Genomic DNA, 26,522 nt, shown 5'->3' with positions numbered 1-26,522 from the left:
GATAGGTAACGAAATGTTCAGAAAGCTGAACCGGTTTATTCCCTGGCCTGTATGAGAAGTTGTGTAACGTTACCTTGTGTCGAAATGACTCCAAAGGGAACAAAATAATAATATTCTCTTCAACTGCCAGAAATGCTTGAAGCTCAAAAGAAGCGCATGTAGTTTTTCGAGTTACAAGGAATACTACATAGAGGTGTGGACAGGGACACCGGAGAGCCATGGCGTTTTTAGATGTTGAATTTTTTCGAGCTACTAAAAACGCTGAAAGTGTGACTAAATGGAGCGTTAGGATAACCTGTACATTCCCACCAGTGTGGAAGAGTATCTGTATTATATGGGGTATAATAATAATAATATATGGGGTATGATACAACTCTTGTTCTGCTGGAAGGTAAACTTGATGGGCAATTTTTTCTAGAGAGTCACCACATTCTGTCAGGGCCAGTTCACACCAGATGCAGTTGCATTTTTTTCTGCACCAATACAGTCAGTTCCGGTCAGTATTTGCACCAGAAACTTACTGCATGGTGTGAACTAGAGCCATTGGAGTACATGAAAAACACTATGCATGCATTTTTAGTGCAGAAAAAAAGCACACGGAACTGCGTCTGGTGTGAACTGGCCCTAAGGCAAGCCATGCACTGGTATGGAAGGAAAGAAAATTGCTCAATTCCCCCATCAACACAGTCAATGTTGATTAGGGAATCTTCTCCTGCAGCGCTATTGTGTTCTGCTGATGGGGGGGCCTTCCTGGTGGGCAGAATGCAATAGCATGTAAAATATCTGACAAGTTGGTTGTACGCAGTCCAGTGGCTGAACCGGCCGGGGATTCGATCCAAATATGGGCGGCTTAACACACTTGTATGCATTGTAACGCACAACCTTACACTGCACTAAAAGCAATGCTGTAGGAGTGATTTAAATGAATGAGCTGCCTAAATGCATTGCGTGTTTACATGTGTGTGTTAAAGCAGTAGCACACTCTTAAACTATATATAGATACACACACACACATTCATTTGTGTGTGTGTGTGTGTATTATATATATATATATATATATATATATATATATATATATATATATATATATATATATATATATATATATTTTTTTTTTATTATTTATTTATTGGTGGCCACACAAAATATTGAGTTTCACTTAGGGGTGTACTCACTTTTGTCAGATACTATCACACACATACATTTTATTTGTTTTTTATTTTATATATATATATATATATATAAAAACAAATAAAATGTATGTGTGTGATAGTATCTGACAAAAGTGAGTACACCCCTGAGTGAAACTGTCAATATTTTGTGTGGCCACCAATAAATATATATTTTTTTTATTTATTTATTGGTGGCCACACAAAATATTGACAGTTTCACTTAGGGGTGTACTCACTTTTGTCAGATACTATCACACACATATATAAAAAAAATTATATATACATTTTTTTTATATATGTGTGTGATAGTATCTGACAAAAGTGAGTACACCCCTAAGTGAAACTGTCAATATTCTGTGTGGCCACCATCATTTTCCAGCACTGCCTTAACCCTCTTGGGCATGATGGAGTTTACCAGAGCTTCACAGGTTGCAACCATGTAACACTAACAAGTCACATGACTCTAGGAGGGAAAATGGCTAATTGGGCCAAATTTGGACATTTTCACTTAGGGGTGTACTCACTTTTGTTGCCAGTGGTTTAGACATTAATGGATGTGTGAGTTATTTTGAGGGGACAGCAAATTTACACTGTTATCCAAGCTGTACACTCACTACTGTACATTGTAGCAAAGTGTAATTTCTTTAGTGTTGTCACATGAAAAGAAGAAAATTTTTTAGAAAATGTGAGGGGTATACTTACTTTTGTGATAGAAAATTATGGCAGATTTACCTTTTGAAACTAATGCTCTGCTTGTGTCATGTAATCACTGCCAGAGCAGAGTGAGAAAGATTTGAGCTGTCTGTGGACAGATCTCATCCTGTACAATAGGTCTGACCTAGTGGGGATTTGCAGCAGTTTTCTGCTTATTCCGCTTATTCCTCTCCTCTCCCCTCCCCCTCCGGGACCACATTTGGCACCTTTCACGGAGGACCTGTTTTTTGACAGATAACCTTACGCCAGGGCTTGACAAATTTGCTTGGAATCTAGGAGCCAGCTAAAAAAGTTAGGAGCCGGGTCCGTAACGGCAATCTGGACCTGTCCCTGGCCTGACATGGAGATGAGTGAGGGGAAGATAGCCCCCCCCCCGCCACCTGTCTCCAAGTCATTGCCCATAGCTCTTAGAGGGACATTTTATTTATTTTTATTTTTTTCAAATGACAATTGTTTTTTTTGTTTTGTCTTTTAAATTGCATTTTAGTGAAAATATGAGATCTGAGGTCTCTCTGACGCCAGATCTCGTATTTAAGAGGACCTGTCATGCTTTTTTCTATTGCAAGGGTTTTTTACATTCCTTGTAATAGGAATAAAAGTGACAATTTTTTTTTTTTTAAAGAACAGTGAAAAAATGGGTGTTCAAACCACACGTGAGGTATTGCTGCGATCGGTAGAGCAAGAGCAATAATTCTAGCCCTAGACCTCCTCTGTAACCCAAAACATGCAACCTGTAGAATTTTTTAAACGTCACCTATGGAGATTTTAAAGGGTAAAAGTTTGTTGCCATTCCATGAGCGGACGCAATTTTGAAGCGTGACATGTTGGGTATCGATTTACTTGGCGTAACATTATTTTTCACAATATAAAAAAAATTGGGCTAACTTTACTGTTTTATTTTTTTTAATTAAATAAATAATTTTTCCCCAAAAAAGTGCGCTTGTAAGTCCGCTGCACAAATACGGTGTGACAGACAGTATTGCAACGACCAACATTTTATTCTCTTGGTTGTTAGAACTCCTAAACATATATATTTTTTATTCTAAGTAAAGGGGAGGAGATGGGCGGGCAGTGAAAGCTCCATTAGCATTGCTGGCTGTCATACCAACAGCCACCACTAGAGGGCGCCAGATTCCAGAAGGAAACATAGGACCGCAGAAGGCCTCAAAGCCGCAGCCTCAATTGCCGGCGGCGGCGCGGGGGTGTGCACGGAGACAGGATACCCCCAGCTGTGCTGCGCCAGGTCGCTAATTCTAGTCACAAATGCGACCTGGCGCCCGGGGTTTGTCGAGCCCTGCCTTACGCACTTCTGGGAGATGGTGCCGCAGTCTGGTCTCTCGGAAGTTTGGCCTCCTTCCTCCCCCACCGGGCCAAGTAGAAAGCGCAGCGTGCTTCGCGCATGTGCAGTAGGGTACCGGCTGTTATGCCAAAAGGCTTCACTGCCAGGTTCCCTTACCAGGAATGGTGGTGGCTGCACCCGACAGCTAATCCGAAGATTGGCTGGGGTGCCGACCTCACCAGATCCTTGGACAGGTAAGTGTCCATATATTGAGTCAGCAACTGCAGTATTTGTAAAATATGTTGTGGGAGGGCAGACCTCCACTTTAATTATGTGCGGACTCTGCGCCAGCTTCTGTTTCACTCTAAAATAGAAACTGGTGCGGGTTGCGCGCAGAGACCTGAAACCGTTCTGTGATGCACGGCACAAACGCCAGTTTTCTGCTCCATTAAAATTCCCGCTGAATTGGATGAGTTTTATTTCACTTGTGTGCTTCAGTATTGCTGATGTAACTACATTGAAATCTTCTCTGCTGAAACCCCTCTCTACACACACAGATGCGATCTGGAGCTCTGTCTTCAGTGCTTTTCTTAAACAGCCCATAGATGGGGCGTTTTTTTGTTTTTCGTTCCACCATCAAGTTGAAAAAAATGACTATTTCTTGCATCCATACATTGGAGTTGGATGGAGGATTCCTCCCACTGTGCCTTTGTATTCTGACGGTGGATAGACGGCACTGCTGGCTGTAGCTGGCGGCACTGATCGATCTGGAAAAAATAGTCAGGGTGGTTGTATAGATGCCAATCGGCAGATCCACTTCTGTACAACCACCCTGCCAACATATGGACTGATATTCGGCCAGTCCCTGCTGAACTGGCTGAACTTGGATCCATGTGTGACCTGCTTTATGAGGAGATCTGACTCAGCAGATGTGATAGAAGGCCACGGTGTGCTACGTGACTGCTGTGTCAGATAACTATTCTAAAACAAGCAAGTCACACCTGAACATTGCTTGGTATTTGTTTTCATCAGTGTTTGTGTTCACAAGATGCCAGTGTCCTTAAAGTAGAACTCCGGGATAAAAAAAAAAAACCCCAGACGCCATAGAGGAAAAGCCTCTATATATATATATATATATATATATATATATATATATATATATATATATATATATATATATATATATATATATATATATATATATATATATATATTTATATATTTATTTTTACTAGTAATGGCGGCGATCAGCGATACATTTTTATTTTTTTATTGTGACTGCGACGTTATGGCAGATACATTGGACACTTTTGGTGCTATTTTGGGACCAGTCACATTTATACAGCGATCAGTACAATTAAATACTGTGTAAATGTGACTGTCAGTGAAGGGGTTAATCAGGAGGCGGTGCTGCAGGGGTTAAGTGTGTCCTAGGAAGTGATTCTAACTGGGGGGGGGGGGGGGCTGTGTGTGACACGACACTGATCACCACTCCCGATTACAGGGAGCTGTGATCAGTGACAGTATCACTAGGCAAAACGGGGGAAATGCTTGTTTACATTTATCATTTCACCGTTCTTCCTCTTCGTGAGATGATTGCAAGTATCCCCATGGACATTGAGTCCGTGGGACCTGCGGTTGGACTCACGGAGCTTGCGACAGGCGCGCACGAGCGCCTGCTATCCAAGCCTCGCGAGATCATGTACAGTAACGGGATTTCACGCAGTGGCAGTAAAACTGCAGCAGCTGATCCGCAAGCGGTTAAAGGATAACTGCACTTTTGTGGGGAAAAAAAGTATATATAATTGCTAAGCAAATCATATTGTATTTTATTGCTAATAAAATTATCTTTCCTTTTCAGTCTACAGCCATTGTAAAATTCAATGGAATATGGCAACCTGGAGCCGTTCTGTACACACATGCTCATGCGTTTTTCTAAGTCTGCTCTAAGATACAAGTGACATTTTAGGCACTCCCTGCAATAGAAATTTCATTTTTGATGATACTCCCCAAAGGTTAACCAGTTACGGATCGCCGCACACCGATATGTCCTAATTTTGAAGAGGGATATCTTTGTTATGGCAGCAGCTATAACCCCAGTATCCTCTTCTTCGACCGGCGGTCTTCTTTCTGATAAGAGTGGTCTCTGCAGCGGATTCACAGTGAGATCACTTTTATCAGCGACGGTAGAGGGGAATGCATGAAGCGTCTGATCAGGTCCTCCTGAAAAACTGACGGGCGGATCTGATCAGAAAGCCCCTGTGAAAGGGACCTTATGAAGATTGAGCTGAACTCTTGTTTTGGTATGGTTTGTTTCAAGATAAATGTCTTTTTTTTATTTTTTACTATTATTAAAATAGTAGATGCACAGTACATAGAAGCTTGGCTACATCCTGTTACTGTCCCACCATAGTACTTATGACACAGCAGTAAAAGAGTTAAGCGGAACTAAACTGTATCTGAGTGCCTCAAACTAAAATGCTTATTAATTCATTTTTAATATTCAAAGCAAATCTACCCATCCTTTCAATGTCTCTCAGGCCCGCCCCAGCACTACTAGCCATGGCCATCTTGAGTAAGGGCAGATGATTTGTGTAGCATTTACTCCCTGGAATCCATCTTCCCTTAGTTCAGGCATGCAAACAGGAGGGACCAGCCAAAAGGAAATGTGCCCATGGGACTTTTATGAGTGGTGCTTAAGAAGGATCCAACAGAGTGTTAAAAGCGTACAAAATGTATTACAAAAGACAGTAGTGTAATTCAATTTAGATAATATCAATATCCACAAATCAGACATGTATATACAACATATCACCCATAATTGCAGGAACATGTGATTTTTCAATTCATGAAGGCTTAAAGCTCGCTACGCGTTTCATGGGGTAACACTTACTTCTTCAGGAGGAGCATTTGTGTGCATCTGTGGAAAACAGGTGGGTGTGTTTTAGCTGAGAGAGACCCTCCTCCAGATGAGACTCTTAGGATATTTGACGTCATTGTGGCCTAGGCCAGAGACCAGGAAGCAACCAAAGAAACAAAAATAAAAAAAAGCAAGTATAGTATAACTTCCAATCTACCATTCTATTTACTAATGCAAGAAATATAAGGATTAAAAACAGGTAATGTTGATTGACAGAGTTTAGTTCTGTTTTGAAAGCTTCACCTAATATGATAGTGGGGAGTCAATGCCATGGCAGAAGGTATTTCTCGGCTACAAGTGCCTATTCTAACCATAGTAGTAAGTCTGTGCGTTTTCACATGTGATGTCATACATGTAATATAGGATGGTGATCGTCACGGGATCTAGTAGAAAAGGTAATATTTGGCCTTGGAAAGCCCTTGTCAAGTTTCAGGTAAAACACAATGAAGCTAGATTGTTCTTGAAGGGAAGTCAATATATCTGAGTCATTCTTCCCTGAGTACACCACACCTACCCAGGAACATATTCATATGTAAATCCTCCACAAGATGCTGGAGCTTTTGTTCTTTGGTATGATGTGACGTAACTACTAAGAGAAGTTTTGCAACAGTGTGATAATCAACTCATTCCAACAGCTTGGCATTTGTAGCCATCCAGGTAATATGCTGGTTATATATTACATATGGGGGCCGTTTTTATTGAACATTTTGGATTTATGATATGATCAGCACTTTATCATAGAAGCAGCTACCTGTGAACTTTAACTTTGTCTTTGCCCTGGAAAGTGTAATGCCGCATACACACGGTCGGATTTTCCGACAACAAATATTGGATGTGAGCTTGTTGTTGGAAAGTCCGACAGTGTGTATGCTACATAGGACATTTTTTGGCGGATTTTCCGCCAACAAATGTTTGCTAGCAGGTTCTCAGATTTTCCGCCAACAAAATCTTGTTGTTGGAAAGTCCGACCGTGTTTACACAAGTCCAACGCACAAAAGTTCACGCATGCTTGGAATCAAGCAGAAGGAGCCGCACTGGCTATTGAACTTCCTTTTTCTCAGCTCGTCGTACGTGTTGTACGTCACCACGTTCCCACTTTTGGAATTGTTGGGCAACATTTGTGTGACCGTGTGTATGCAAGACACGTTTGAGCCAACAACCTTCGAAACAGTTTTGTTGGCGATCGTGAAATCCAATCCTGTGTACGGGGCATTCGAGTATTCCCTGAACACGTGGCCATTTCATTATTAATGAATTCCATTTTTCACAATTAAATTTTTGTGGCGCATTAAAGCGAGCGCATTAACACATGTTGCATTGACACAGCCCATTCTTTTGAACTGGCTGTTAACACACTAAAAAGGAGCATTTGTACTATTGTTATCCGCATATCGCACCACAACTTGCTATGTTTTGTTACCGTACATTGTGGTGTGCTGCAGCACGTGTTGGCATGCTCATTATAGCAATCCTACATAGTCAATGGACCCCAATAACTTCAGAATCATATCCATCTCCTGTTTCTGATTAGGCTGCTTTTACACCGAGGAGTCTCGGTAAAGCAGCGCTATTTTTAGTGGGGCTCTACTGTTGTTTTTTCACAGGTTTTCAGGCCCCTAGCAGGGAGCTTTTAGCCCTCTGCTAGTGACTGTAAAAGGGTTAAAAAGACCCATGCGCTTTGCCGGCGATTCGGCGGCGCTGCCCATTTCAATGGGCAGGGGTGGTTTAGAAGAGGTGAATACACCTTGCAGTAGTTTTTAACGTCCTGCCAGCGCATCGCCTCAGTGTGAAAGCACTCGGGCTTTCACACTGAGACTGCAGGGGAGACATTTTTCAGGTGCTATTTTTAGCGCCTGAAAAACACCTCAGTGTAAAAGGGGTCTTAGGGTAAGGTATGTTAACAATTTACTTTTTCTTTACCAAGCTGGCAGCACCAAATCAATTATTTGCCCGGCTTTCAGAGTTTAGAGCCTGGCGTCCCTCCTTCTAAGTTCAACTGGTCCATTGCTGTAATAGACAGTGTTTAAAGCAAATGATCCCTGTAGCTGCAGCCACTGTGGAGCAATCAAATCTTGGATTTACAGCAGAAGCACCCAGGTCTTTATTGCTCAGCAGCTCAGGTGACTGTGTTCACTTACTCCCCAATCTGTGCCTTTGCAGCCTTCCAGCACAATCTCGGAGTGTGTGCTTAATGAGGTGGAAACATGGAGAGCTGAGCTGCAGTAAGAATGACATTCAGTTCCTCTTCTGCTATGAATTTGGGGATTTGTTGTTCACAATGCCTGCAGCTACTGAGGTAAGCAAGGGCTTGTTCAAAGGAGAAGTTTGAGGTTGTTAAACAAAACATACATACTCTCTTCCATGCTGCAGTGTTGGTGTGATGTTTCATCTGTCTGTCCCTGCTGGCTCTAAGCCAGAGAACTGAGTAATCAATGGTCTCTGATCGCTCATTTCTCGGTCTGAGCAGAGAGCAGTGACTAGACCTCTGTGTTGGAGAGGGGGAGGGGGGTCTTCGACTCTCAGCTAAGCATTGAGAGCTGGAGCCAGCTGTCACTCAGGCATCTGGGTGGATCCTGACAATATGGTCAGGGTCTTTCCTGTGCCAGTAGTTGCTGCATGACATCAGCCGACATTGGGCTTTTGCCATGTCATGGCCCCTCAATAAAATTAGAAGAAAAGAGGTTTAACCTTTAACTACGTAGAGGGTTCTTTACTGTAAGAGCAGCAAGGATTTGGAATTCCCTTCCACAGGCGGTGGTCCCAGCGGGGGGCATTGATAGTTTCAAGAAACTATTAGATAAGCATCTGAACGACCACAACATACAGGGATATACAATGTAATACCGACATATAATCACACACATAGGTTGGACTTGTGTCTTTTTTCCGACCTCACCTACTATGTAACTATGATTAAGTGGTAGCAGTGCGAAAAGCATTTGGCTGCGTTTTCTTGCTCCCACGGTGTTTGCTGTTGCTATATGTGGCGTTTTTAAAGATTATCAGTGAAGTGGATTCAGTTTTCAAGTGTGGAGCCCTTTGGATCACATTGTATTTGTTTTACATAGCCGGATGAGCAGTGCTTGCACCTGAATACACCGGAGGTGAAAGAGACGGTGTGGCAAACCCACCTGGAGCAGCAGTATACACATTGGAGCTTTACCTGCTGCCAGCTGATTTTGGGTCATGGGAGAGCACTCACACACGTGCATTGAAGGGTGGTCTTTTTGTCCAACCCCCAGGCTCCTGCCAGGGGCTAGGTTTCCTCTCTGCTCTTGGTCAGCCGGAGCCAATGAATGAGTACTAGGTCAAGGGGCTCTCTTGAAGATAGACCCCCAGCCCCCCCCCCCCAGCTCAGGGGAGGAAGGAACCTGATGGTCACAAATCCTTCCTCTAGACTTCAGGATAGGACCCACACCCTCCATCCAGTGAAAGAAAAAAAAAACACATAAAAGTGAAAAGGTGACAACTGTGAAGGATAAAATCGTGGCCGTGCAATGTGCCCCGGCTGAGCCCTGAGGCCCGGTATTAAGGGTTGCCCTGGACTTAGCCAAAAGGCCTAGCCTATGGGGGCGCAGTCAGTGCAGAATGTTTTTAATGAAGTGGGGTCCCACACCCAAGTGTTACTAAGAGCATTCTGGGGTGACCACTCCTAGGGGGCACAGACACTGCAGACTCTCTGCCTTCCCAACCCTTGGCCACACAAGGTAGACCCATTCAAGTCAGAGGAACTGGCCCATCTAGTTTTCCCGGGGGAATAACTCCTCTCCCCCAACGGCCTGTGGGTGCTCCAGTTTCTCTTCCAGCCGGTACTAGCCTTCAGAGCCCCCATCATACTATCAGGGATAATGTATAGACAGTTATTTCCAGAAAAAGGCCAGAATGATGGTCGAGCTCCCCTACTGGACACTGATCAGAACATATACTAAACTTGATCTTCGCCAAAAGACAGAGAACTAAGCACACTCGTGTGACCCAGAATTTTTTTTTTTTTTAAGTCTGGGATGGAGTGGCGATGGATTAGAACATCTGCTAGGTTTTTATGGCTGTTGATCCACCCTCTTTATTTGTCCTGTTTACCATTATCATCAAAAGTGAAAGTAAAAGACTCCCATGCTTCGGGTTGTCCCCAGTACAGTAAAAGAGATAGTAGATTTTCCAATGGGGACACTAGATGTGATGACAACCAGGCATTCCCTCAATTTAAATGGATTTCCTCCTACTTCCTGTTTAGGTTATTGGACAGGAAGTGAAATTTTTCCAATGGGACACAGATTGCAAAAACAAACCTGGCAGAGGTCCTCTATCCAAAGTGAAAAGTTTAATTGTATTGCTTGTTAAGGATATATTTGAATGTCCATAGTCTGGCTGCACATTCACAATAAGAGGCTGGAGGGGGTAGGTGATGTGGATGAGTAGTGAAAGCTACAGGTCACATAAATGAGTTTCACTTCGTTTTTGCCCTTTAAATCTGCATATTCTAGGTTAACCAATGCACTCCATACAATCGTCAGGCACCATTTTTAAAATGGAATTTTCTGCAATCGGGGATGTCCACTGACAAAGCATTCTAGCAGTTGCAAGCTGCAGGGTGGAACTATGCAAAAATAAATTATATTCTTGCTTGAAAATGTAATAAGCTGTCAAGTTTGGGTCATTCTTGCTTTAAGGGGGCTCTCTTACTGTACTACCTTTTATGATGTATTTTACATTTAACAGTTGCAGATTTGGGACACTGCTGGACAGGAACGTTTCCGCACAATAACCCAGAGCTACTACAGGAGCGCCAATGGAGCCATCATCGCCTATGACATCAGCAAGAAAAAGTCATTTGAGTCTGTTCCTCGCTGGATAGAGGACGTTAAGAAATATGCCGGCTCCAACATCGTACAGCTGCTGATTGGTGAGTTAAATCGTCTCACACTTTCCCTTATGAGTGTCTTGTATGACATTAGTGTTGTAAGACTTGCAGGAAATAACGCAAATTATAATTCACGTATCCACAGCTTAAATGGGTGGAAAGTTTTATATACCTGGGGATTAAGGTCAGTGGTAGAGTTTAGAACTATCTGGAGGACAATATACAGCCACTCATGACACAATTAGGGGCTAGGTGCACGGCATGGCGATCTCTCCCTTTATCCCCAGTGGGCAGAGTCAATTTGTTAAAAATTATCTATCTCCCCAAGTACCTGTACTTCTTTCGTAATACCCCCATCCACATCCCCAGGACTTTTTTCCAGAGACTGGAGAGTCTGTTGATATCCTTTGTCTGGGCTGGGAGACCCCCCAGGGTAGCTAAGCAGATACTATATCTCCCACTATCGGGTGGGGGCCTGGCGCTCCCAAACTTTCAGATCTACTACTGGGCGGCCGTTTTGGTCACAATTCGGTGGTGGTACTCCCAGCCCACACAAAACCCGGCCGTCACCATGGAGGCAGCCATCCTTGGCTCCTATGCAGCTCTGAGTAACCTACCATTTCGGGGGCTAAGGGCGAGCTCCTCCATGACGGGCTTGATGCGTACCACGGTGAGGGTCTGGCGGGAGGCAAGGAGGAGCTATGGAAAACCCAACCACATCTCCCCACATATGCCCCTATGGGGCAACCCCATGCTCCCTTGCCTGAATAGTATCCCAGACCCTTCTCTGTGGGCGAAAAGAGGAATCGTCACTTTATGACCAAATCCCGGGAGAAGTGGAGTTCGGACATTCCGTCCCTAGGGGAGGAGGAATGGGAGGAGTGCCTGACTTCTTACATTCCCACAATGATAGCCGCGAAAGACAGGTTTATACAATTTAAATTCCTGCATAGGGCCTACTTCACCCCGCAGAGGCTGGCGCGTATTTACCCCCAAAGGGACCCTAATTGTCAAAGGTGTAAACAGGAGGTGGGCACTTTCTGGCACATGGTCTGGTCATGTCCCAAAATCCAGCCCTACTGGGGGGGAAGTGGTTTCTACGCTAAATGCTGTGACCGGGTCGAACCTTCAGGTCGACCCTCAAACACTACTATTGAGCCATTTGGCAGACGTTGAGGGGGACAGGTACTGCAAACTGTGCCTTACCTTCGCATTGTATTATGCCAGATGCCAGATTCTATTGAGATGGAAACTGGAAGACCCCCCTACCCCTGCCTCATGAAGGAGATCAGTGAACCTTGTGCTCCCCCTGTATAAGTTGACCTATGAAAGTAGAATTTAAGAATGATTACTGGATGAAGGTGGTTTTTTTCCTTTCTACAACTGTGTAATATCGGATTTACTGTACTTTGCAATGTAATGCTGATTTGTTTAATAACATTTTCTGTTAAAAAAAAAAAATTATAATTCACGTGCCCCTGAACTTTGTTTTTTTCTATTGTGCCCTCATATGCCCTGGACGTTTTCTAAATTGTGTTAAATTCCTAAAGCCTAACTCTTGGAAAGTTAGTTAAAAATGATCCCTTGCAGTGGAGCGGAGCCATAGAAAAGAAGATCTATTTACCTGATTCTCTACGATGCTAGACCGGTCGTCCCCCACCCCCCCCCCATGCTCCCACAGTACAAAGTCCTAATGTCATCAGGACCATTTTAGAGTCCCCAGTCCTGCACTGGACATGAGGAAACCAAGGGATAGCCTGTTCATCATTGAAGCGGAGTTCCAGGCTTTTTTTTGTTTATTAAAAGTCAGCAGCTACAAAAAGAGTAGCTGCTGACTTTTAATAAACAGACACTTACCTGTTCCACGGTCCAACAATGCGGCTGCACAGAGCCCTGCACCCAGCCGTGACAGCTTGCGGCTTCACGACTGGGAAAACCCTGCAAGTCACGCTGCGCTCTCCCAGTGGATAGGCAATCTTCTGGGACCTGCCACATGTCCCAGAAGATTGCCGAGAGGGGGGGGCCGACTAGGGGGAGAGGAGTCACCGCCTAGGCAGAACCAGGAAGTCCCTCTTCAAAACTAAACACCCCCCCCAAAAAAAATTACATGTGGCACATAAGGGGACGAGGAGTGCTTAAAGCGGAAGTTCCACTTTTGGGTGGAGCTCCGCTTTAAGCCTGGGTTCTCAGTATAGCGAACACAAACATCGCATTTGATTTGCACCCGCACTGCAGTGCCGATCACATACGATGTCTGTGCAATGCAAATTCACCGAAAAAACCTGCAGGGACTCCACCCCCGCACTGGAATCGGATCGCATGGGTGTTCTCACCATGCGATCCGATTCCTGTCCGGATCCACCGTTCGCACTGCAATCTGTGAACTAATCTGGGGGTGTCATTACTATTGTATCCGTGGGCTATTCTATTGTATTGACAACCGCAGCGTTCGCATAGGGCATTGTGAACTTCCTGAGGGAGAGATACGATGTGGGAACTGCCGCCTGAATTGCGCTGGTACCTGCATCGCTATGGTGTGAACCTAGGCTTAAGAAAAAATAAACCTGCTGCATGTATAGCAGGCAAAACTTTGGTGATTTTTTTTTCTGCCTTTTAGACATTCATATTGGCTAATAAAATAGCCCAACATAATGATGGATCAGTTTTAGTCACAGAGCCCCTAACATAATCACATACCAGTGCTATTTTGCTCAGCGCAAACCATGTTTGTCAACGCTCAGACTGCATATAGAGAAACCCTTCCTGCTTTAAATATTCCAGCTATGGATCTTTCATACATGCTTACATTGGTTCAGCTTGGAGTAATATAACCTATGTATAGACTATGGTTCAGCTTCCAGGGGCATCGACCAGGTATTCCCGGTCAATGCCCCTGGAAGCTGGAAACCACGAAAGTAGACACCAATACTTCAGTGATCTCCACTTTTGGGTCCTGTGCTGAGCGGCTGGCCTGCTGCATTCTGAACACAGGAGGTCGGCAGCTTGGCACAGAGAACTCATTTTGCACTTTCTAAATGAATATTGGATGCGGTGAAGAGCATGACCCCCCCCCCCCCCCATTGTTCAAACCATACTTGGAATTCTTCCTTACTATTAGGCCCCTTTTACCCGAAAACGTTACGATCGGGTCCACATGTCTGTCAAGGCGGACCAGATCAGAGCCTACATCGCTCTCTACGGAGTGGCGGATGTTAGCAGACATGTCCACTGACACCCGCCGGCATGCCGATCCTCGCATCGGATTACAGTCAGATGGAAATAGACAGGTGGTAGATAGACAGCAGGCTGTGTCTGTGTCCGCTCTGCATCAGTGGGGCAGACATGGATCTGTCATCCGCTTGCTCAGCGGGAATCAGCGGAGAGATTCTCTGCTAAGTAGGCAAATCCACTGGCAGGGTCTGCCCTGTGTAAACGGATATTGCCTTAATTTCTTCTAGTGAGACTAAAGCTGCCCATACACTAGTAGATTTTGGAACGACTGGAATGACTTGAAGAATGACATTCAAAAACACTTTACAAAAATTTTTAATTTGCTTTAACATTCCATTTTGTTGTGAATGGACATTCCAGAATGAAAACCACATACACTGTTGGAAATGTGTCCTTTTCAAGAAAAACGTTTCTGTCCTGCTCCTTCAAATTTTCTCAGGACCGCAATAGAAATCTGATGTCTATTTGGCCCCACTAATGATTCGAAAATTGAAAGAATATTCTTATATTGAAAACTAGACCATAATTCTAGCAGCCTATGGCCAGCTATACAAAGTTGTGTGTGCAGCCCAGGGCAAAGTACGAGGCGGAATGCTAATAACACATAATTGGCATGTTAAGAATTCTGACAGCTCTGGGCAGTATTGTTAGTTCAGGACCATCTGGATGCTGCAGGGGGAGGGCTGGAAGATAGCAGTATTGGCAAGCTCCATTCCTTGGAAGTATTTTATTTTTTTTTCTTACTTAAGTGAACCACATGATTCCGCCCCATAATTTGGGAGACACAGTGGTGTAGTGGTTAGCACTCTCACCTAGCAGTAATCCCAACCACGACTCTACCTGCCTGGAGTTTGCATGTTCTCCCTGTGCCTGCGTGGGTTTCCTCTGGGTACTCTGGTTTCCTCCCACACTCCAAAGACATGCAGGCAGGTTAGTTGGCTTCTGTCCAAAATTGGCCCTAGTATATGAATGGGGACCTTAGATTGTGGGCTCCTTGAGGGTAGGGACCGATGTGAGTGTGTGATGTACAGGGATAGGGACAACTGTAGACACTCACTCAGGATGGACTGGTGTCTTTATTCAACCTTACTATGTAACAGATCGCACCCGTTCATGCAAAGTGCTATTGGTGTGTATGTAAACGCCCCAAAATCTGTTCACAAGACGATTTGCAGAATCAAATCGCATAGGTGTGAACGCCTATGCAATCTGATTTTGGTGCCGTCGAAAAAGGGTGCGGATTCGGCTCAAATCGCACAGTTGAAGAATCACATGCAGTGCGATTCTTGTTCAAAATTGCATGCAATTTCTGCACCACATATTGTGAGCTGGCACTTACTTGATCTATGTATGGCGCACAAGATTTTCTAAAATTTCGAATCCAATTCTTCTTTCATGCCACCCTCATCGGAGGTGGAGAAACCCACAGATAGGAGACAGCAGTCATAGCAAGAGTGTGCACCCTAGGGTGACAACGCTGCTCCTTGCATTGACATTTTCTGGGAGCGTTACTGAAGGACAGGGCGTCACTGGGAAAGGTCTAAAGCTCCGTGCACACTGGCTTAAAAAAAATGTTGCTTCTACAGTTTAGTGTTCTGCCTGTAGAAGCAGCTCAATGTTATCCTATGTGTCCATACACATTAGGACGATTACAGGCATATTTTAAGTTCAATGATTAGAGGCAGGAAAAAAAAACCTTTCTGATTGGAGCTTACTGGCAGAAAAAATTGTAAAACTTCTAAACTCGTCTAAACTTTGTATAGAAAATGCTCTATATGTGTGTTTTTACTGTCAAGACAACAGACGTTTCTTTTTTAAGCCCAGTGTGCATGGAGCCGTACTGACGAGCTCTCTATGTACAAATAAAGAAAATGCAAGCCCACAGGAGAAAAAAAAGGAATGGAGATATGCAGATAATGGTGGATAAGATACTGTTTTTTTTTTTTTTTTTGTTTTTTATTTCAAATACATTTGAAGTTTAAAATTCATTAAAGATGGTGTATTTACATGATCGGAATGCAGAGCTCTCCTATAACAGCCTTTTTTGCTTTGTTAAAGCCCCACTCCCTGCAAGGGTTAAATGCTAATTACAGTAAGTCCAGGGCATGGGTGCTCAACCTGTGCCCTCCCCCAGCTGTTGCAGAACTACAAGTCCCATGAGGCATTGCAAGCTGCTGACAGTTACAAGCAGGACTCCCAAAGGCAGAGGCATAATGGTAGTTGTAGTTTTGCAACAGCTGGGGGCCGCCAGTTTGAGACCCCTGGTCTAGGGGGAAGGGGGAACAGTCAAGATTCCTATCCTGTCTCACACTCTGTTGCTGTGCCGTGGCATCATCCTGTACAATGCAGGGCTATTAACCCTGTAGGAGGGAGAGCATGCAACCATGGTCGTGAGGAGGCTGCAGGGAACGAGTCACACCATTTGAAGGAGCCTGCTAGAATGCAGAATAAGGTGTTTTTCCTTATCCTGGTATCCCTAGACATAACAAGCCTTTTAAAATAGTGTTAAATCCTCATTGGGTTATTACCAGCCTGGCGGTATGATTATGCCAGATTTTTGCGTCTCCAAGCGGTACAATTGTTTTGCGTAGAAAGTTGGCGCTGTATATTGTAGGCCTGTAATTCTTAGCAATAATACACTTAAATCTATCCAAACAAGAGTCTAGGTAGATATCCCGGGTATGATAAATATACTAAATAATTATAAAAAAAAAATAATAAAATGAATTTCCCCACGATTCACTATCGCTCAATTCTGAAAGTGTTCTAATTTACTATTGCTGTTTTCTAGCTGGTCTAAAACCACTTTTGATGTAAAGGGACACTTTTTAGTTGCTATGGACAATCTCAAGTTTCCAGGCAGAAAGAACAGTATATATAATATAAAACTGTATGCAATGCACTGGACAAAGCACCAGGGACAAAAGGGATGTGAAATGATTTGATACAGTCATGTGATCTGTAAGATTACATTGTACTGTATGTTTTATGAATTTTCTGTTTTTTAAATTTTCTGTGAGGCTCCGCCTCAGTGCGTTGCAACGCTCGCAGGGAATGGAGCCCGTCACACAGAGGCATCGGGTGGAGGACAGAGCCCACGGACACAGCGGGGGGGGACATCACAGGATCCCCCCCCCCCGTTTTACTTACCTGAACCCCTTCATTCAGTCAGCGGGATGCGCTGTCTCTCTCTTCACAGGCTCCCGGCTCTTGATTGGATAGATTGATAGCCGTGTAGCCATTGGCTCCCGCTGCTGTCAATCAAATACAATCTGCTGGACTCTGGAGCACGCCCACAAGGTAACCCCCCCCCCCCGTAGAGCCCTTCTCCTAGGGGGTTATCTGATGTGGGGAGGAGCCGCCGGGGGACCCCGGAAGAGGATGTTCGAGGCCATTCTTTGCAAAATGAGCTGCACAGTGGAGGTAAGTATAATAAGTTTGTTTTTGTTTGTTTTTTTTGTTTTTTAATTACTCTTACAACCACTTTAAAGCTTTCCAATAACCATTTTAAATGGATTCCTTTATCTCTCTGCGGTCTTTTCTGCTGCCTTGTCTTTTTTTTCTATTTAAGAACATTCATTTCCACCCTTGTATTCTCTATAAGGACACCTGTCAATATTTTTCTACCTGATGACAAAAATACTCTCATCAAAAGCTAAGAGGCCTGTGAAGGTGGAGTGTGTTTGCCTCCCAGGCTTTCTGCTTTGCCCTTTATCTTTATTGCTGTGTTGCCTTCTTGGTTGTCCTCTAGTCCTATGCACTCTAATGTGCTGCCGACATTGAAGATAAACTGTCAGGGTGTGTGCAGTGCTGGAGTATTTGCGCTCTATTGTCTCTGTTCTCTATTGAATTGATTGTCCTTCCCAAACACCTGTTCCCCCTGGACAGGAGTGTGGCCAGGTGTAGCCATACCCGTGTCACCAAGCTGTCAGCCATCTGCTGTAGGGCCTGGTGTGCTGAGAACCCTTAGGCAGGCTGTCCATTTTTAAGGTACCTTTTTACTTACTAATAAGTCCATGTGGTTACTTTATTTCAGTTTACAGTATTTGACAGGGCTTGACAAACACTAGGTCGCCATGGTGACAAGAATTTCGTCCTGGCACCTCAGCTCCCCAAACCCTACTCATCAATCACTGCCGATGTGCGTGGGAAGCGTGAGCACGGGAGGGTGTCATATAATGCCGCCCTGGCAATGTGCGACCTCATTGTAGCTGTCATTCGGCTATAGCGCAGTCATGAAGGGTTAAGGTTTGACATGTTTGGTATCTATTTACTTGGTGCAACATTAGCTTTTATATTTTACCAAAGTAATTTGGTAATTTATTGTGTTTTGGTGCCCACTAAAAGTAACTTTTCATGTGTTGTTGTGTTGTGTTTTTTTTGTTTGTTTTGCAGTAATATAGTGTGACATAAAAAAAATTGGAACTACCACCATTTTATTCTCTAGGGCAAGGCTCAAAATTCCAAGTCCTTAGCTGCTAGCCAGGCCTCAAGGGTTACTCCCCACCAGTTGCTTTGCCAAACCCCTACCCTGCCTTGCCCCTAAACCCGCCCTCCTAAATTATCTCATGAAATGACACTTTAATGTTTTATGCAATTAAGTTCTAAAAATATTAACAACTTTATCCATTCCCATCAATGCAGCTTGCCTGTGTCCCGTCAGTGCAGCCTGTGTCCCGCCAGTGTAGCCTACCTGTGGAGGGGAAGAGAGGAGAGCCGCCACTGGATGATCAGAGCAGGGAACATCACCGCTTTCGTTTCAAAAGCTGTGTGTTCCCCCGCAGTGCGCCGTCACATAAGCCCCTCCCCTTGTTCAGGGAACTTTGATACATGTCACCCGTCCTAGGATTGGACGGGTGGTCTGTCTTTCAAAGTCCTGGAAAAAGAGGAGGGGCTTATGTGCTGGCACACAGCGGGAAAAAACACAGCTATTGAAACGAAAGCTGTGATGTTCCCTGCTCTGATCATCCAGTGGTGGCTCTCCTCTCTTCCCCTCTGTGATTGGCGGTCGTCCTCTGGCTCCCAGGCAGCCCTTCTCTCGCCAGCCCTCAAAATCCACTCACAAAATGCGAGCGTGCGAGAGGAATTTTTGAGGGCTGCTCTAGGGTGTCTGCTAATCTCTGTCTAATGTCTAATGTTTGTGGGTTTTATTTAATCTTCAGGCCTCAAATTTTTTTTTCAAGGTGTGCAAAAACTGCTCTGCCTGTGAAAGGGTTAAAGGATAAGTTCACCTTCAGGAACACATTACATGTTCCCCTGTAAGAATTGTTTAAAAAAAAAAAACTGGCTCCTCGATTCAAAACAAATTTGTCAAGCCCTGGCATCTGACAGCACTAGAAGATGTCATTAAAAGGGGCTGTAAAGGTTCATTTTTTTTTTTTTTTTTTTTTTTTTTTTAAATAACAAACCTGTTACTCTTGTCTCCTTTGTACAAGGGTTGTGCACAGATCAGATCGGCTCCGATCCTCCTTTTCTGGGGTCCCTCAGTGGCGCTTCTGGCTCCTCTTCTAGAGTTCCCTCATGGGTAGCTGCTTTGTAAGGGGTCACTTGTGCGGGCACGCTCCCGAGTCCTGCTGTTGCGTCCATTGACATAGACCGCAGGACTTGGCTACGCCCCCCGGCTTCCATGTCACTGGATTTGATTGACAGCAGTGGGAGCCAATGGCTCCTACTTCTATCAATCCAATGAGGACCCAAGACAGGGGCTGGAGCTGCTGTGCTTGTCCCCGTCTCTGAATCCATCAGGTTCAGGTAAGTATAAGGGGGGCTCTGGGGACAGCTGCACTACAGAAGGTTTTTCACCTTAATGCATGGAATGAAAAAACCTCAACGGTTTACAATGCCTTTAAAGCATATCTGCGGTCAGAATGTAATTCATTTCCACATTGTATTTCAATTATTTCTAGTCTACTCCTATTAATCTAAACGATATTGAAGTTTGAAAACTTTGTGAAGATCTCCACACACTTACTTTCTTGAATTCCGCAACACGTATTCACGAAGCCCTATTAGTAGACACTGCTGTGTCACACATTTCACAGAGCCTGCCATCTGATCTACAGAGGTGTTGAGAAGAGGAATAGGCAGGGCATCGCTACTTGAGGCAGAAAGGTACCATGGGATATGTAGTCCTTAGAAATTAAACGGCAGAAGAGAAGCTGCAAAGCATGCAAGGAATTCAGGAAAATGTGGAAAGAGATTGCCAGCAGACAGGTAAAGCTCACAATACTAAAGGAGAAGCAAGCTTATACAGGCAGTCCCCGAGTTACAAACATCTGACTTGCATATGACTCGTACTTAAGAACGGAGGAACCATGACGTCCTACTGGTCCTGGATGGCCATCTTGCTGCTCACCGCATGCTGCCACCAACTGTCCGGTGGACCTGTCAGCAATCCCACATCTCGGCATGGCCAGATAACCCTTCCCTATGCTGTCCAAAATGTAATATTTTTTGGCTTGAGTTGCACCTAAAAAATTTACCTGTTCCAACTTACATGCAAATTCAACTTGAAAAACAAACCTACAGAACCTTGAATCTTGTTCATGACACGGGGACTGCCTGTATTGGATTTTAATTCTATAAGACCGCTTTCACACTGGAGGCGTTTTTCAGGTGCTTTAGCGCTAAAAATAGTGCCTGTAAAAAGCCTCATCTGCAGCCCCAGTGTAAAAACCCGAGTGCTTTCACACTGGGGCGCTGCGCTGGTAGGAAGCCAGAAAAAGTCTTCTTTGAGGCGCTTTAGGAGCGGTTCATACACCGCTCCTAAAGCGCCCCTGCCCATTGATGGGCATGGCGCCAAAGCGCCTCGGCAGCAGTACTTTGCGGGTGCTTTTAACCCTTTATTCAGCTGTTAGCAGAGTTAAAAGTGCCTGTTAGCGGCCGAAAAGTGCCGCAAAAATGACAGTAAAGCGCCACTAAAACTAGAGGTGCTTTACCACCGACGCCCAGGCGCTGGCAGTGTGAAAGGGCTCTAAGGGTTTGTTCTCACTTGACTAAATTTCTAATGCACAACAAACGCTCCTATAGTGTTTGTATGGCGCTAGGATGGGCATAAGACAGGCGTCAAACTTTAGTTTGGACGCTAGACAGGCATTTTACAAGCATTAATGAGGAGTTAAAAATGCTCCCCAAATGCCCTATGGGCAGTTTTGAAGCGTTTGGCAAGTGTTAAAACTGCTGCATAAATGCCTATTCCATTACAGTAAATGAACGAATCTTAAAGAGGGATTCCACTGGAAAAAAAATATTAAAAACCAGCAGCTATAAATACTACAGCTGCTGACTTTTAATAAATGGACACTCACCTGTCCCAGAGTCCAGCAATGTCGGCAGCTGAGGCCGATCGATCTCTCGGCTGCTGCCACCGCCATTCTCGGTGAGGGAATCAGGAAGGGAAGCATTGCGGCTTCACATCCCGGTTCCCTACTGCGCATGCTCGAGTCACAATGGGAATGGTCCCCGCTTTCTCTGGGACCCGTGTGTGTCCCAGCAGACAGCGCAGCGGGACAGGAAGAAGCATAGACTCCCGTGGGAGTCTATGCCCGGAAGTGGGTGCAAATACCTATCTTAGACAGGTATCTGCACCCCCCTCCCCCTGAAAAATGCCAGCTGTGGCACCGGAGGGGGGGAGGGTTTCCGATGAGCGGAAGTTCCACTTTAGGGTGGAACTCCGCTTTAATGCCCCACAACCACTCGCCAACTGCCTGCCAGAGCATTTGGCCATAGACTTGAATGGGAGGAGTTGAAAGGCTTCAAACGCCTCCTCACTCAACACGAGGCTTCAATTTTGAAGGGACGCTTAGTGTGAACAGCACTATTGTATCTTGTGCATAGGCGTTTGAGGGGCCTTTTTTTACGCCTCTCAAACACCTGCTCTTAATGCCAGTGTGAACTCAGCCTTACAGTGCAGATGTTATAAAATGAAAGTATGTTCTATGAACTTAGAACTCCTTTAACTGGTCTGGGGTCTGATAATGCAGCCAATACCATAAGCCAGTAGTCTTAGGTGAACCTTTGCTTGTGACTATTGTGGCTATACTAGTCAAAGCAATAGGTTCGCTTTAATGGCAGGTCCACCAGCGGCCCATACTTACCTTCTCTTTGCTACTCTGTGGTTCTGCTGCTAAGAGGGAAGAGGGTTGGCCATGTGGGGGCTCCAGGTTGCAACTTTTTAAGCTTACACAGTATGAGGGATTGGTAGGCTGCAATATATTACATTTTTCTTTTGGGTTTATTATTGCTTTAAGCTGTAAGGCAGTTGTATTGGGTTGTACCTTTTGCGGCATAGAAAAAAAAAAGATCCCCATATTGCGTTCGGTAGGCAGCAAATACGGATGTACTGCAACCACTTGGGTCAAGGTTAGGGCACAATATTTCCATTCAAAAACCCTGTTCAGCTATCAAAAGAAATGTTCTCACCTGCCCTAGCAACAGTAAGTGGAGAAACTGATTGGTTGGGAGAATGAATAGACTGTTCTTTGTTCAGGCACTTTAATACATAATACTTCAATACATTTTTGAAATATTTTTCATAGGGCTGTAGAATAGCATATTAAGTTTTGTGAGGTTGGTGGATCAGTATGTGCCATAACGAAGTACAACCTTTGTTCTACAGGAAACAAATCTGATATGCACGATTTTCGAGATGTCCCACTACAAGATGCTGAAAACCTGGCAAAACATTATGACATCATCAGCGTCGTCGAGACCTCAGCAAAGGATTCCAGTAACGTGGAGGAGGCCTTTGTGAAGATGGCCATGGAGCTGATGATGAGGCATGGAGGACCAGTCTTCACTGAAAAACCAGCAGATAGTATAAAACTTGACAGCAAAGACATGGCTGGGGAGTCTTGGGGATGTGCCTGTTGATGATCGTTTTTTCTAGCCTGTTACCTTTAGCTATAGATTGGTGTCATCAGTAAATGGGCTTTTCCACTTTCATCAAAACTACAACTCTCAATCTGCAGCTTGCATGCTGACAGTATTAGTTGAACTTAAAGGCAGCAGGTCCTATGGTGGAAGAAGAACACTGGGCACTTTTCTTGTTTTATATAGAGTAGGGAAGGCTTAGAAAATCTGTCATGGTTTTATTGCCTGTGTCCTCATTGTGAAGATTTCCATTAACTTCTTGTTGTCACTGGGGCAGGAAGTGAGCTGAATCTCTCTGAGGACACAGAAAACAATAAAAGCACTTTAATTCAGGCTGGAATACTGGTTAGGCGTTTGATGTCATGTGTGTCCCTGCTGAGATTTTCTTACCTTCTTTTGTGTAACCGGGACAGTAAGTAAGGGAGAATCTCTCCGTCTGGACATAGATGACAAAAAAAAATCTGACCGAGGTTCTAACCAACTCTGCTCAGAAGTAAGTTTTGCCAGAGATCTGTACTTTAGGTATCTGAAGGACTAGAAGCTAATTGGGTTCGGTCTTTGGAGAATCTGAAGCTGACCTGATCAGAAGCTGCATGCAAGTCTGTGGGCAAGCAAATGTAAACGCATGTGCACCTGTTTACATCTGATTGCCTCCATGCCTGCATCTGGCACAAAAAATGAAAAGGGTTTCTAGGTATTTCCATTTTTTCAGACCTAAACCTGATAGATTTGAGGTGGGTGCAAGTCCATTTACAATCCTGCTGCCCAAAGATCTAATATGGGTCTGGAAAACTCCTACAGCAAAAAAAAGTTTTGTGTTGTCAAATGACATAAGATATGTTCTGCACTAATTCAGCAGGGGATCTATTTACGAATCTCCCACTGATTAGACACGGCCCCTGTGAAGGGGGCACTATTCTTGGGGCTTCAGCTTGTACAAGAGCAGTGTGTTTAATGAGCAATTTTGTTGAAGCTTTTAAAGGACCTTTCCAGTTTGGGGAGATCCAACACAGATTATAATGGGAGTACTGACTGTAACTTGGGGAAAAACAAAAGCTCCCCGTTAACTGTCTCCCCCCTCTCTTAAAGAGAAGTTCCACCCAAAAATGGAACTTCCACTTTAAGGGAGGTGACCCCCTGACATGCCACATTTAGCATGTCACTTTTCAGAGGGTCCCATACTCCCACTCCCTCCTGGTGCACCGCAAGGCAGATCACCTCCCCCTCCCTCTCGGCAATCATCTGGGACATGTCACAGGTCCTAGATGATTGCCTGGCCAGTCGTGGCGCAGCTTGCGCAGTGGGTGCCCGGCTGTGGCGGTGCCCACAGTTACAATGCCAGCGCCGCAGAGAGGATGGAGAGATGAGCGGGGTTTCGTTCCACCGCAACGCTGGACCCTGGACAGGTGTTTGATTATTAAAAATCAGCAGCTGCAGTATTTGGACCCCCCCCCCCAAAAAAAAAAGTACTGCTGACTTTTAATATAAGGACACTTGCCTGCCCCAGGATTCAGCGATGTCCTGTGATGTGTCCCATAAGGCTGGGGGGGGGGGGGGGGGGGCTGCTCAGATCACCAGGTCCATCTGACCGAAAGTGGGGGTACCTGGCGGAATCAAAAAAAAAATGCCAAATGTAGAGGAGGAGGGAGTGCAGGATCTGCCCTTTTGGGTGAAGTTCCACTTTATATTCTTACCAGAGTCTTGTCAGTGATCCATCACTGCCCTGGTTGCAGCTCTTCTCCCTCCTCTTGATCTTACAGGAGACAGAGGTAGCAGCAGAAGCCATAGCCTCCTACTGTTAGTTAAATCCTTTGAGCAGGGGACAGGAACGAGCCATGTGTGTCTAAGGACACACACAGCCCAGCTCAGGAGCATGCCTGCATGGGTGCCGCATAGCACACGACTTGCTAAGGGGCACCAGCAGCTAGGAGTGGACAGAGGGGGAAAGGGAGCGCTCTGTGCATAACCATTGCACAGAGCAGGTAAGTATAACCTCCATTTTTTTTTTTTTTTATGTAAAAAATGAGGCTTTACTATCACTTTAACGCAGGGGTCTCAAACTGGTGACCCTCCAGCTGTTACAGAACTACAAGTCCCACAAGGCATTGCAAGGCTGACAGTTACAAGCATGACTCCCACAGGCAGAGTCATGATGGGACTTTAGTAGTTTCGCAACAGCTGGAGGGCCGCCAGTTTGAGATCCCTGCTTTAAGGTCTCGTTCACACGAGCAGCCAGGGGGCAGTAAAATCCAATGATTTACCACTGCCCCCAATACCCCCGACTCCCTTGCTGTGCATTTGTGGCAAGATTTGAATGGCTTGTCACTGTTGGCCGGAAGCACCACTGGAATGGGGCTGCAGTTGTGGCATTTCAAGGGTTTAAACAGGCGAGGCGGTGGTGACATGTCTTGCAGCCTGTCAAATGCCCTCTATAAAAAAATGATCCACCACGGCTCACTTCTCAGAGGAGCAGCTATGTTAGCCACATGTGTGATCTGCCCTAAAGGCTTCAACAAAGCTTGCTAAAAGTTCTGTAAATACTTTTCAAAAGTTTTCTGTACACACTGCTGTAATACAAGCCGATAAAGGCCTGGTTCACAAGGGCTTCCCTTTAAGTGAGCAAAAGTTGAAGTGAGAACCAATGGCCAAAAATAGTGGACCTGGTGTCCACCTATGTGAGTGATGCAGAATCTGTTAGTACAGGGATCTGTGCACTGTAATTTGTATATGAACCACACCGATTGCCTTTGTACTCATTGGGCTGAGAACCTTAGCTGTTTTCTGATAATGATAGCACATGATTTTAATAACTTTTTAGTAGAAGATAATTTTTTTTGCATGTGGCAGGAAGCCACTGAAAAATATGTAGGACAACCTGCATTTTTGTAGATATTTTTTCTAAACTTTGGAATCTTTTTCTAAGATTTGGAACATAAAAAAAAAAAATCTATTTTATTAATTTTATTTTTCATGCTTCTTCTTTGACACTTTAGCCTCTTAAGACTTTGGAGTCATTCCTGAATCTTTAAAACTTGGGTGACCAAATGAACATTTCAAGACGGGGAGTCACGTGCAATGTCTCAATCATACTATCAGTTAACATTTCAGAGGATGTTTGATATACTACTCAAAGTGTTTTCTCTTAAATAGATGATATATTTAAAGTTTAAATAATTTTAGAAGTATGAAATAAATAATTTTAGAAGTAAAAAGTTTGATTTATTTGTGAAAAAAAAAAACATAACTAAGCAGTCGTTATGTACAACAAAATGGGTGCTGTGTGCGTATACTGTATACAATGATGTCTTGGATCATTGTCTACCAATTTAACCAAAGGTAATTTTGTTTTTCTTTTTTAAATAAAGCCTGATGTTGTTGGCTTTGTCCTTAGAGACCCTGTCAGCATTTGCATTTAGAAGCTTTAAAATAAAATATATATATACATACACACAACCTATATATAATATCAATATA

The 26,522-nt window shown here is 44.3% G+C and overlaps 1 protein-coding gene across 1 annotated transcript in view; it reads left to right on the top strand.

Moving 5' to 3' along the window:
• Positions 1-26,260, top strand: part of RAB43 (RAB43, member RAS oncogene family) — a 40,226-nt gene extending 13,966 nt beyond the window's left edge. The window contains exons 2-3 of the mRNA XM_077452152.1: positions 10,805-10,988; positions 22,795-26,260. Of these exons, the coding sequence (XP_077308278.1) occupies positions 10,805-10,988; positions 22,795-23,048 (438 nt within the window). The 3' untranslated portion in view covers positions 23,049-26,260. The remainder of the gene's footprint in view (positions 1-10,804; positions 10,989-22,794) is intronic.
• Positions 26,261-26,522: the final 262 nt, after the last annotated feature.

Source organism: Lithobates pipiens, unplaced genomic scaffold, assembly GCF_037356315.1.
Source record: "Lithobates pipiens isolate NorthernLeopardFrog02 unplaced genomic scaffold, aLitPip1_a1.2 Scaffold_23, whole genome shotgun sequence".
NCBI classification, from domain to species: Eukaryota; Metazoa; Chordata; class Amphibia; order Anura; family Ranidae; genus Lithobates; species Lithobates pipiens.
This window is presented reverse-complemented; position numbering and strand designations above follow the sequence as displayed.